Source organism: Sciurus carolinensis, chromosome 3 (genome assembly GCF_902686445.1).
Source record: "Sciurus carolinensis chromosome 3, mSciCar1.2, whole genome shotgun sequence".
NCBI classification, from domain to species: domain Eukaryota; kingdom Metazoa; phylum Chordata; class Mammalia; order Rodentia; family Sciuridae; genus Sciurus; species Sciurus carolinensis.
The window spans coordinates 3,621,854-3,633,537 of NC_062215.1; the positions used below are offsets into that span (position 1 = coordinate 3,621,854).

At 48.7% G+C, this 11,684-nt stretch overlaps 1 protein-coding gene across 4 annotated transcripts in view; it reads right to left on the bottom strand.

Moving 5' to 3' along the window:
• Pgs1 (phosphatidylglycerophosphate synthase 1) overlaps positions 1-11,206 on the bottom strand; it is a 37,029-nt gene extending 25,823 nt beyond the window's left edge. For 3 of the 4 annotated variants that reach the window (XR_007107581.1, XM_047542843.1, XM_047542844.1), the window contains exons 1-2: positions 11,068-11,206; positions 1,378-1,567 (exon numbers count right to left, since the gene is read on the bottom strand). Coding sequence is in view for 3 of the 4 variants with exons in the window: in XM_047542843.1 (XP_047398799.1) it covers positions 1,378-1,567; positions 11,068-11,198 (321 nt within the window). In the remaining variant the exon portion in view is untranslated. Of the gene's footprint in view, positions 1-1,377; positions 1,568-10,716 lie in introns of all 4 variants that reach the window. The other variant, XM_047542845.1, reaches the window with a different exon arrangement.
• Positions 11,207-11,684: the final 478 nt, after the last annotated feature.

An 11,684-nucleotide genomic window follows, 5' to 3' on the forward strand; every position in this document is an offset into this window, starting at 1 on the left:
CAGCCTCCTGGCCAGGGGAATCACAGTGAGCCGTTCACCCAGAATCAATCAGGACACTAAGAATCAGCATAGAAAAACCTATTTCTTCAACCCCAGGAGAGACCCAAGAGCTCTCAGCAGCATCGCTCCTGACGAGCAAGGATGCACAGGACGGGGGGCAAGTAGTGAAGCACGGGGAGGGGGAGAGGGAGAACAAGAGGACCTGCCCAGCACCATAACAAATGCCTTCTGCAGTGAGCCAGCTGGCAACGAAGCTAAACATGGACCAACACAACAAGAGGCTGCAAGCAGAGGAGACGGGCAGGTCTTCACATGAATGAGGGCTCACTGCTATACCAAGATGCACCTCCACTTCTGTCTCCTAAGATTCCCCCAGCATTCTCCTGTCTGTCTGGCCCATCAGATCTGCATTCTAGCACCATTGCTAATATGAACTTGCAAAGTTCATGCTGTTAAAGATTCATTAGTATTGAATTACTTCATTCCAATTAGTGGTTCAACCCCAAATAATCAGACGCAGCGTGTAAACCTGAGAAACATGTTGAAAGTTACTCAAAATGCAAAGATGATTATCACTAACAGGAAAGGAAGGCACTTACCTTAGACAGAGTCCCAGAAAACCAGGACTGTGAAACCTAAAACCAGAGTGTCCAAGTCTCCCAGTTATCTTTTTTAATTTTTTTTTTTTTACTTATAGACGGACACAATACCTTTATTTTATTTATATGCAGTGCTGAGATTTGAACCCAATGCCTCAAACATGCTAGGCAAATGCTCTATCACTGAGTCACAACCCCAGCCCCTCCCAGTTATCTTGAAATGCCTTTGCTGAATGGCTAGGTCTCCTTGTGGTGACATCTACCAAGACAACATCATTGTGTGCAGACATTTCCAAAGGTAGGGGTCCACTCTGCACAGGCTAGATAAAGGTTCACTCCTCCCCAGCCACCTAGCAGGGACATGCTGTGGGTCCACACATCCTCACTAACTTCCCTTCGAATGACCCACAACTGCAACACAAACAACAAGGGAATCAGCGAGTCCTCAAGAATCAGAATGGGCCCTGCCCTCACTGCTCCCTGCTTAAAGATGTTGGCCATGCAGGGAAACTTAGGCTGAATAGCACAAGAAGCTTCTAGGGGCTGGGGTTGTGGCTCAGTGGTAGAGTGCTTGCCTGATATGTGTGAGGCACTGGGTTTGATTCTCAGCACCACATAAAAATAAATAAATAAATAAATAAATGAATAAATGTCCATCAACAAATAACTTTTTTAAAAAGAAGCTTCTAGAATGAAGGGCACCGAGGACTCACCCAACCTGATCCCCTGAAGGGCCCAACTCCAACTTCTGCCCCTGGGTCCTTCAGAAATGACCCACCTTCATGAGCTGGAAGAACTCTGCTGGGGAGGACAGCACTCTGACATGAGAGCTGCAGACACCGAACTCTGGAACCAGGCTTCGGATCCACTGGAACCGGTGCACACCCTCTGGACACAGGCAGCAAGGTGGGGAGGTGGCCTGCGGGACAGCTGGAGATAGCAAGGGAGCCAACAGCAGCCATGGCGACCTGATTGAAAAAACACACAAATGGGTCACTCTCCTCAAACACCCCTGGAGATTTTGCTTTATCCCAGTCATTAAGGCAATGAGCAAGAACACAAACAATAACAAATGCTGGCAAGGATGTGGGGAAAAGGTACATCGTACACCATTGGTGAAACTGCGGACCAGCACAACCACTCTAGTAAGCAGTGTGGAGATTCCTCAAAAAAATAGGGATGGAACCACCACATGACCCAGTTATCCCACTCCTCAGTATTTTCCCAAAAGATCTAAAATCAGTATACTATAACAATACACTCACTTCAACATTTATAGCAGCACAACTGAAAATAACTACATTATAGAATCAACCCAGGTGCCCACGAACAGATGAATGGATTAAGAAATTGTGGTATACCTATACAATGGAGTTCTACTCAGCCATAAAAAAAGAATGAAATTATAGCATTTACCATTAATTAGATGGAAATGGAAAACACACTAAGTGAAATAAACCAAACTCAGAAACTCAAAAGTCAAATGTTTTCTCTGATATGTGAAAGTCAGAGTAAAATAAAGGAAAGGGGGAGGGAAATAGAAAGTTACAGGGAAAATCAGTAGTGCAGAAGGAGACTGAGAGGCAGCGTGGAGAGATGGGTAAGAGGAGACAATGCACAATGAATGCTTCACTAATCACATCCTGTGCATTATATAACACCACAGGGAATCCACCTTTATGCATAGGAAGAAAGAACCAATCAAATACAGACATATGAAAGGAAGTCTAATAGAGTAGAGTAAGGAGTACAGGGGAGAAAAGAGAAAAGGGGCATCATGAACAAAAAGAGAATTCCATCCATGTATGATCTGCCATGATGAATCCAACTATTATGTATAACTATAAAGCTCTAATTTTAAAAAATTATATGTGTGTTTGTGTGTGTATATTTATTTATTCATTCCTGGAGACACCTCTCTCAGCTGCTGTGGGAGACCAAAGTGTTGTTTTAGTCAGTTTCAGATTTTCTAGAACATTTGAAATAGTAAGCCCAAGCCAAGCTCTGCAGAGGGGTTTGTCCTTCAGCCTCTTTCCTTCTAACACCACAGAGTCCATGAGCAATGCAAAGTGCCAATGCCTATGGATAAACCCCAAACTTTAATTCCAAACAACTCACGAACCAAATTTAGAGCCACCACAAGTAAACTCACAAAAGTTACTGTCTGTGACTACTCCTACCAAAGCTACCTCAAAGACACCTTACCTACAGTACCAGGCACAGTGGCACAGGCCTGTAATCTCAGTAACGTGAGAGGCTGAGACAGGAAAATCACAAGTTCAAGGCCAGCCTGGGCAACTCAGTGAGACCCTATCTCAAAATAAAAAAGAAAAAGGACCGAGGATGGCTTAGTGGTACAGCACTCGTGGGTTCAATCCCCAGCACCTAAAAAAGAAAAAAAAAAAAAAAAAAAAAAAAAAATCTTGCCTACAGACACCTAAAAGGGTCAGCCTAGTGAAATTCTGAGAGTTATACCACAGCCCCAGCCCTGGGACTCATAAGAGGAAGGTCTCAGAAAAATATGTGTTTCTCTTTAAAACTCAGATTTGGAGAGAAAGGCTGGAGCAGGAAAAGGTTAAGAAAGGAGGCCTATTTCCAAGATGCTGGCAGTGATGAGAAAGGTCCCTCCACCAGCAGACACACCTCGGAGCTAGGCCTCCTCTAGCCAGCTGCCCCTCCCCCACAGAGTGCCCACACTCCCCAGGCCCAGGCAGGATGTGCAGCAGTGCACATGGAGCCACATCTCTGCTGCCCTGAACACCCAGGGTCCTACACAAATACCACCCTGTTTTGAATTCCAGTCCTACAAACAGCAGCAGGAAAACCCTCTTCAGCATGTGACCTCCAGAGGGACTCTGGGGAAAAGATGCTCAAACACCCCCAAGGCCTGAATGGCCACGAATTCCAGGAAGATGATTTCACTTGCTTGCTTCATGATAAAGCACTGAATCTTCCCAGGGTTCATAAGTGGCCCTGCTCAGATGCCAGATGGCCCACAGCTGTGCTTCCCAGAAAGTCCACCAGTCTGCCATGACCAACTCGATGCTAAGAAAACTTTAGTCAAGGAAGGAAGGTGCCGGCTCTCTAGGTCCTAAGAAGACTGGAACAGGCCTCAGCAACCCAGGGCAGAGATGGGAAAGCAGTTCTCCCCCTCGGTCTCTAGAGGGGGTGACGACATGACTGGCATCAGCTCAAAAAAAATAAGGGATTGCTGCCTCAACTTCCCAAACAATGTCACACACCTGCCAGGCCTGAGAGCAGAAGGAAGGCTCCGTGACCCAGCAGAAGACTATGGGACAACGGGAAAACTGTGTAACAACTTAACAATTTAAAGCCTATCGTGGGACCTAAAATCTAATACTCGTGAATGAAACGTGATCTGCTTGCAGCGGCAGAGCACAGCAACATGAGATCAGCTACCCCACCACACAGCTCTTCTTGCTACCTTTCAGATCACACAGGAAAGAGCCAGACTCTACCTGTGCCGCTCCACACCAAGTGGTCAGGCCCCATCAGCCTCCACGTGGGCTGAGATGCACAGCAGCTCCCAGAGAGGAAACTACTCCTTGGCACAGGCAGAGAAGAGGGTAAGCAACAGTGCAAACCTAATCCCAGCCCCCCCAGAGAACACCTGCCACATACTCAGCACGCCCAGGTAGCCCAGCAGTTACCACCTCCACAGTCTTGGTGGCCCAAGAGCTTACACACCTGGAATCATCTCAGAACAACACAAGCAGAAATGTTAAGTTAGCCAGGCACTGTGGCACACGTCTGTAATCCCAGCAATTCAAGAGGCTGAGGCAGGAGGATCGCAAGGCCCAGGCCAGCCACAGCAACTCAGTGAGGCTGGGAATGCAGTTCAGTGGTAAAGGTTAAATCCCTGGTACCGCGAGGGAAGGAGGCTCCAGGCAAGGATGCACACAGCAGAAAACCCAGGAGCGCCTCGATGGCCAGTGCGAAGAGCGCGCGCGCGCACACACACACACACACACACACACACACACACACACAGAGCTCAGGCGGGTGCCAGGGTCCGCCACCAGCTCCAACCACCCCGTGAGAGCAGCACTCTTGCAGGCACCCAGCAGCGTGAGCCTCAGTGCCTGGGGCTGGTTAGCTCAGACAGGTCTCCTTCCTGCCAGGCAGCTCTCTCTGGGAATGATCCACCAGGGCCTGGGTCCAACAGTTATTGAAGGCCTTTCTGTGTTGGCTTCCTGTTTAATCTGTGTACTAACAGGTTTATTTTTGTTAGAGAGGAGAAGGAGCTGGAAGCCAATTAGGTTTCACCTATTCACTATGGACGAGGTTTAGTCTTCAAAAGTCCATTTTATTCCCCCAAAGAGGAAGGTGTCCTGACAAGGGTTTTGTAAACAGTCCCACAGCACACATCAAGGAGACCCATCTCAACAGGTGACACTCAAAATTCATGTCAAGTGCACAGGTTGGGCAGAGGACTCCTCCTGAACCTGCAGGACAAGCCTCTCCAGGGCCTGCTCAGGGGCCTGCTCTTTCCCTACCTCCATCAAAACCCAGGAGGGTTAGTTTCTGGCTTCCCACAAGGCAACTCCTGGGAATTTTCCCAGGCTAGCAGCAGCCCCAGGATACAGTAATTCTAGTCTCTCAGTCGACCACCTGCACATGCATTTCCCCCTCATAACAGGAAGATTACCGAGAAACCACACGTCCCACCAAAAACTAAGCCCTGAGATTTGAGGACACAGAAGCTGTGGTCACCAAAATAGCCAAGTCCTGTGTCACAGTCACTATTTAGAGAACTAAACCAGTGTACACGCAAGATTTCCACATCTAGAACCGGCTCCCCCATGTCTTCTCTTTCTGGATATCATCTAGTACCCATTCTAGTTATAAGAAGGAGGAAGTGTGTGGGGGGAGGGACCAGAAAGCAAGACTGCCAGTCTAGCCTCTCTAAAGGACCACTCCTTTTCTCCGGAATGATGGGAGTGTGCAGAGAACAGAGCAAGAGCAGGTGGTCCTCCAGGTACCGGGGCCAGAAGCTGCACCACTTCAACCTATAAACTGCAGCAATAACCAAGACAGAGAACACAAAGCAATCTTTGCCTACAATCCTGAAGGTGAAATGGCACATGTGAATCACCCAGCTCCAGCCACGCCCACAGGACACCTGCCTCTGTGTAAAGGTTTAGTCACATGATTTACGGCTTCCCATGAACAATGCAGACAAATCCCTCTATCTGGGGATCCATTTCTTCACCCAGAGGGGGCCTCTGTGAGTGGGCATGACGAGTCTGAATGGAGGGGTAGGCCAAGTCGGGAGGGAAGCATCTTCCCTCTATCTCCAGGAGAACCCACATCTCAATCGCCTGGAGTGAGTGCACAGCCCTTATCCCTGAGCTCCTGGATGGAGGCAGCCACGAAATGAGTACAGTGAAGCCTGCCTGGCCCATCAGGAAGCACCAGGAAGACAACACACTCCCTCAAGGTCCCCATGAGAGGTCTGGGGACAACAGCGAGACTTGAGCTCAGGAAAACCTGCGCAGCTGAGATGCCACAGAGCACACCTGTTTACAAAAGCCCCTGGGAAACAGGAAAAAAAGCATCTGTCCCTTCTCTGAGGAAATGGGTTTCCCATCTCACCCAACGTTCTAAAGTTGCAGGTATCTCATGGAAAACCACCGGTACACCTCGTTTCTCCTCTGGATGTGAAATGATGTGCCTGCAGGTTCAACTGAGCCCTAGAAGGACACCCAGGGACACGTCTGCTTCCCCTGGAACTGTAATACTTAATGGCACCCACTACCAATGGAACACAAGTTGTAGGCCAATTTCTCAGGGTTTTTTCCAAAGAGAGTGTGTGGGCTTTGAACAAAGAGTACAGCTGGAAGACTATCTTCAGACCCATTCACAAACCCACGACAGTCAAGAGTCGTAGTCCCTGTCCCCACACGGGGCATTAAGTGTTCCACTCGGTGAGCTCAGAGTCATGCTCTAAGGGTCCATGAGCTCGGCTGAAACCATAAGATTCGTGGGACAAACTCTGTGGCTTGGATCCCATCCAAATCTGTACAAAACGACATAAAAAGAAAGAAGTCTTTAACAGAAACTGAACTCTCTGGACTGCTGTATTTTCAGAAACTACTTTTTAAGAAAAACCCACCCCACCCCACCCCACCCTATTCATACACATTTAAACATAAAAAGTGAACTGATGAGAAACAAGCAACAGTCATAACACTTCCTGAGAAGGACTCGAAAAACTACACCAAGGTCCCGTACTTCCTGCAACCCTAGCAGCAGGCAACCCTTCCTGACTAATGCAAGACCTGCACCCAAGTAAGGGAAATGATGTGGATTCCCGTAGGTTACCAAAGACCAATGGCCTGCTGAACTCCCCCAGCAAGGCGGCATGAGAGGCCAGGGCTGCCAGCACTGGACTACAAGCTGACCAGATGACTCTCCTCCTGGCTCAACCAAAGGAAGTCCATTCCATTGGGGCGGGGGGGGGGGGGGGGGGCACGCAAAGATCTAAAATATATTTATAACTCACAATATACCCCAAGGTAGCCAAGTACACCAAGCAGATCAAAGTGCCCAAGTAGAACAAGTCACATGTTCTGGTACTCCAAAGGTACTGCAGCCAGGCTGACTAGGGGCAGTCGTGAACTGGCTCGTTTACGTTAATCAGATCATGCTATTTACAAGGGGATTATCTATCAGAACATTTTAATCCCCAGCTGTTTCCCGTCTGCCTAGCCGTGCACAACTGACTGAGCCTAATTCATTCCAGCTCCAATGTCCTCAGGGATGCTCATGTTAATAGTAACTTAAAGTCGCAGCTGAGAAAGTCAGTCAACTACTAATTTACCTCTAATGCATGGCAAGATCAAATAAGAATTATATGGGCCACGTGTGGTGGTGCACGTCTGTAATCCCAGTGGCTCAGGAGGCTGAGGCAAGAGAATCTCAAGTTCAAGGCAAGCCTCAGCAATTTAGTGAGAACCTGAGCAATTTGGTGAGACCCTGTATCAAAATAAATTTAAAAGGGCTGGGGGTGTAGCTCAGTGATAAAGCACCCTTTGGTTCAATCCCCAGGACAAAAGCAAACAAAAAAACAAAAAATACAAATTTGAATTATTGAGAAAATGATGCTTTGATTCCAAATTATCCCCCTTCTATCTATTCTTCTGTTATATATAAATAAACCAAGAATGGGTTATTCTGAACTCTTAACAAGTAAGGAAGACTAGATCTCAACATCAGAAAGTTCAAAAGCAATTCTGGAAAATCTGGTGGTTCCTAGAGAAGAAATTACTGAAGAATTAAACAACTGACTAGGACTTGCCATTACAAGGTAATAAAACCTAATTGAAAGAAATATCCACTGGGGGCTGGGGTTGTGGCTCAGTGGCAGAGCATTCACCTAGCACATGTGAGGCTCTGGGTTCAATCCTCAGCACCACATTTAAAAATAAAAGAAACCACCCACTGGTTACCTGTTTCCCTTTAAAACTCAGGAAAGTGAGGAAGCCCATTGGCTCCAACACACACATACACACACCTTCACTCATGCACCTATAATAGAGAAAATGGGACTTATGTTTCAAAAATAAAGACTTTATTGCACATCTAGTTCACACTAAAAATGGTTTAAAAGAAAAAAAGAGGTCCCAGAGAAAATATTTCCACGTATGGCAGACAAGGTCAAGATTAGGAACTAGGACCAGTGGCTCAGCAAGAGCAAAAGTTCAAAGCCAGTGTCAGCAACTTAGTGAGGCCCTAAGCAACTCAGGGAGACCTTGTCTCTAAATAAAATACAAAAGGGGCTGGGGATGTGGCTCAGTGGTTAAGCACCCCTGGGTTCAACCCCTGGTACCAAAAAAAAAAAAAAAAAAAAAAAAATTAGAAACTAGGACCTTCCTAACCCATCTCCCAGTAGGTCTTACCTACTCCAAACAAGCAGCCCACTCAGTGGAGCCAATGACTCCAACAATGTGAGGCTTCCGTCTCCCTCTCCTGAGCTCCAGTTCTCAGTTCTCCCACAGTCTACCAAACACCTCCATCTCAGGCACTTGGATACTAATTAATATGCCCCAAGTGACCTTTTTACCATCCCCAAACCTAGTCCTAATTTTTTTTTTTTTTTGTACCAGGGATTACACCCACTCCCCTCTTCTTCACCTCATCCTACTCCTGCTCCTCCCTCAAAACAAATCAATTATAGAACCAGGAAGCCTTCCATGACCTCCAGGTGTCTCCAAGGTACCACCATGACCTTCCACCTTACTTTCCTGTTATTGTTCACAGGTTTGGCCATCTTGAAGGCAGGGCTATGTCTTTATGATTGCTACCTAGCACAGCAGTGCTCTGTACAAGTGACAAATAAATGAATTATCCAGTGCTCTCTAATGGTAGTGAGTCAGAAGCTTGCTTAAGAGGAAACAACAGTATTTCAAGATCACTAATTAGAAATTATCTTAAGTAGAGTTCTCAGTCTCAAGGCCATCTCTAAGCCTGAAAGGAAACCACGGCAGTAAAAGCATCAAGCACCGTTCCTCTTGCAAGCCACAAGGATTTACCAGGTCCCCCCACCCCCAAAGTTGAGTCAAACTGGCGAGCTGAAATCTAAAATAACTTGAGCTCATGACTACACAGAACTATTATCAATGAATCAATGATCAGAGAGTTACAAGAAACCACATCATTTGGGGAATGAGGAATCGGGAGGTGCAGTGGAACAATGGAGAAGAAATGAAAGTCAGCAGCCAACAGTGGGTGAGTGGCCACAACAGACATGAATAACTCCAAACACCCTGGCCACAAAGAACCAGAAAAAAAAAAAGTCTGAGCACAGTGGCACACACCAGTAATCCCAGCCAACTGGAAAGGTTAGGCAGAAGGACCACAAGTTCAAAGTCGGCCTCAGCAATTTAGTGAGACCCTGTCTCAAAATAAAAGTTTAAAAAAGGGCTGGGGATGTGGACCACTGGTTAAGTGCCCCTGGTTCTAATCCTTGGTACAAAAAAAAAAAAAAAAAAAAAAAAACCCTGCAAAAAGCACAGGGCAAAGGATAAAGTCAAAAACCTACAGCATCATCAACACTGGCTAAAGCATTTTTCCTCAACTGAGCCATAGGCATTATTTCCATGGAGTATAAAACAAGAACTTCCGACTTAATGCACAAGAAACAGAGCTTCTGACGTAACCGTTGAATCAGAAACAACTCTCTCCCTCCCAACTTAATCATGAATAAATATGGACTCACACAAACTACATCCCATTGACACTATTTATAAAAAACTTTGTGAAGTCAATTTAGACTATACCCATAGCCGCACTATTCCCCAAAACACACACATGCTCAAGAGAAATGCCTTTTTAAAAAGAATTTGTGGAAACTGCCCCAACACCCTTGAGCCATCAATTCCAAAGTCAAACAAGGATTAATAACATGGTTTTCATAGTTTAAACATACAGAGGGGCATAAAAGTGGCCAGAACATCTCATCTTTGAGGACAGAACACTTTTTGGAACTTTAAACAAAATTTCTCAGAAATTTGATGCTGGGGATAGGCATAATCTGACGCCACGATCCAATGGAATGAACAAGTCTTTTGCTAAGCATCAATTACAGAAAATAAAGAAGTCACTTCTACACCCGGAGGGGGAGTGGGTCACATTGTGAAACTTGGGCCCTTCTGATCAGTCGGCTTCCAAGAGTTCCTTCCTGCCTTGATTCTATCACCTCAAAGTTCCCCTAAATCAAACTTCAGTTTTTGCTGAAAATCTTGCAGTTACTCAATAAGAACAAGCTCCTTTCCATACCCAGAATCAGAACACACAACTTGAAACCCAGGTCTCTGTCCCAAAGACAAGGAGGCCAAATCTTACCCAAGGGGCACCTAGGACAATGCAACCTCAACTACAGGATGCGGTTGGAAGATCTTTTCCTAGGGATCGAGTGTGAGGATCAAATGTCTCTAACGGGAACACTATTTGCACACGAAAGAATCACCTTTCCCTTCTCTACGAGCAGCAGCAGGCCTCTTGGGCCAGCGCCTTCTCGGCAAATGTTTGCTCTCCGAGACCACGGGCCTGAGCGCATCTCTTCAAAGCCTACTTCACCATTTACACAACTCACTTCAGTGTTTTTCCAGAACGCAGGCCCTGGAACAGCGTGACCGGGCTCTCGAGCGGTTCCTCTTCCCGGGCCCGAGCGTCACTGACTCAGGATTGCCCAACAGCCCTCTCGGGCAGGATGTGAGCAGGGCCGCGCGCGCCCGCCGCCGGCGGGCTGGCTGATTCACTCCCGCCACGCCGGCTCCCGGCAGGCTAAGGCAGAGACGCCCCGGACCCGGACGGGACCCGGACCCGCCGTCCACGCGCTCCCCCGGCCCCCGCCGGGCTCCGCCGCCGCCCGGAGCTCGCCGGCGCCCGGGGCGCGCCCAGCGCCGCCTCCAGGGCTCGCGGCCACGGCGGGGGCCGCCCTCACCTGCGCCGGCGGTCCCGGCTCCTGCCCAGGCGGTCGGACAGGCGCCCCAGGAGCGCGGCCAACCCGGGCCGGCCCGGCAGCAGACCCAGCAGCCGCCTCCAGAACACCGGCCCCGCCGCCGCCGCCGCCATGGAGACTCGCCGCTTCCGCTTCCGGCGCGCGCGAACTTTATTGACAACGCGAGCGCGGACACGGCAGCAGCGCGCAGGCGCGGGCGCCCGGGCCCCGGAGCCCGCGGGCGCGGCGGCTGGTGAGGGTCTGCCCGCGCGCGTCGGGGTCGGGCCGGCGGTCAGCGGATGGTCGGGGGCGGTGTCAGGCTGCAGCTGAGCCGTGTGCCGGACTCGTGCGCACCCCTCAGGTGCTGGCCTTGCTCGGCGCTGACCCTCCGAGCTGCACGCCTGGACCAGGGCCCGCTGCCCGCGGACCGTCGTGGTCCGTGTCAGGCTGCAACTGAGCGGACTGAACAAACCTCCGTGAGATGTGTAGTGTGTCCTCCACCCTCCTGAGGTGCCCCAGGGCTCCCACCAGCCCTGGCCCCTGGAAGTGCACAGTATTGTGCCCAGTATAGCGAAGGAACGCAAAACCTATAAGCCACTAGCACTTTTTGGTTTTTTTGG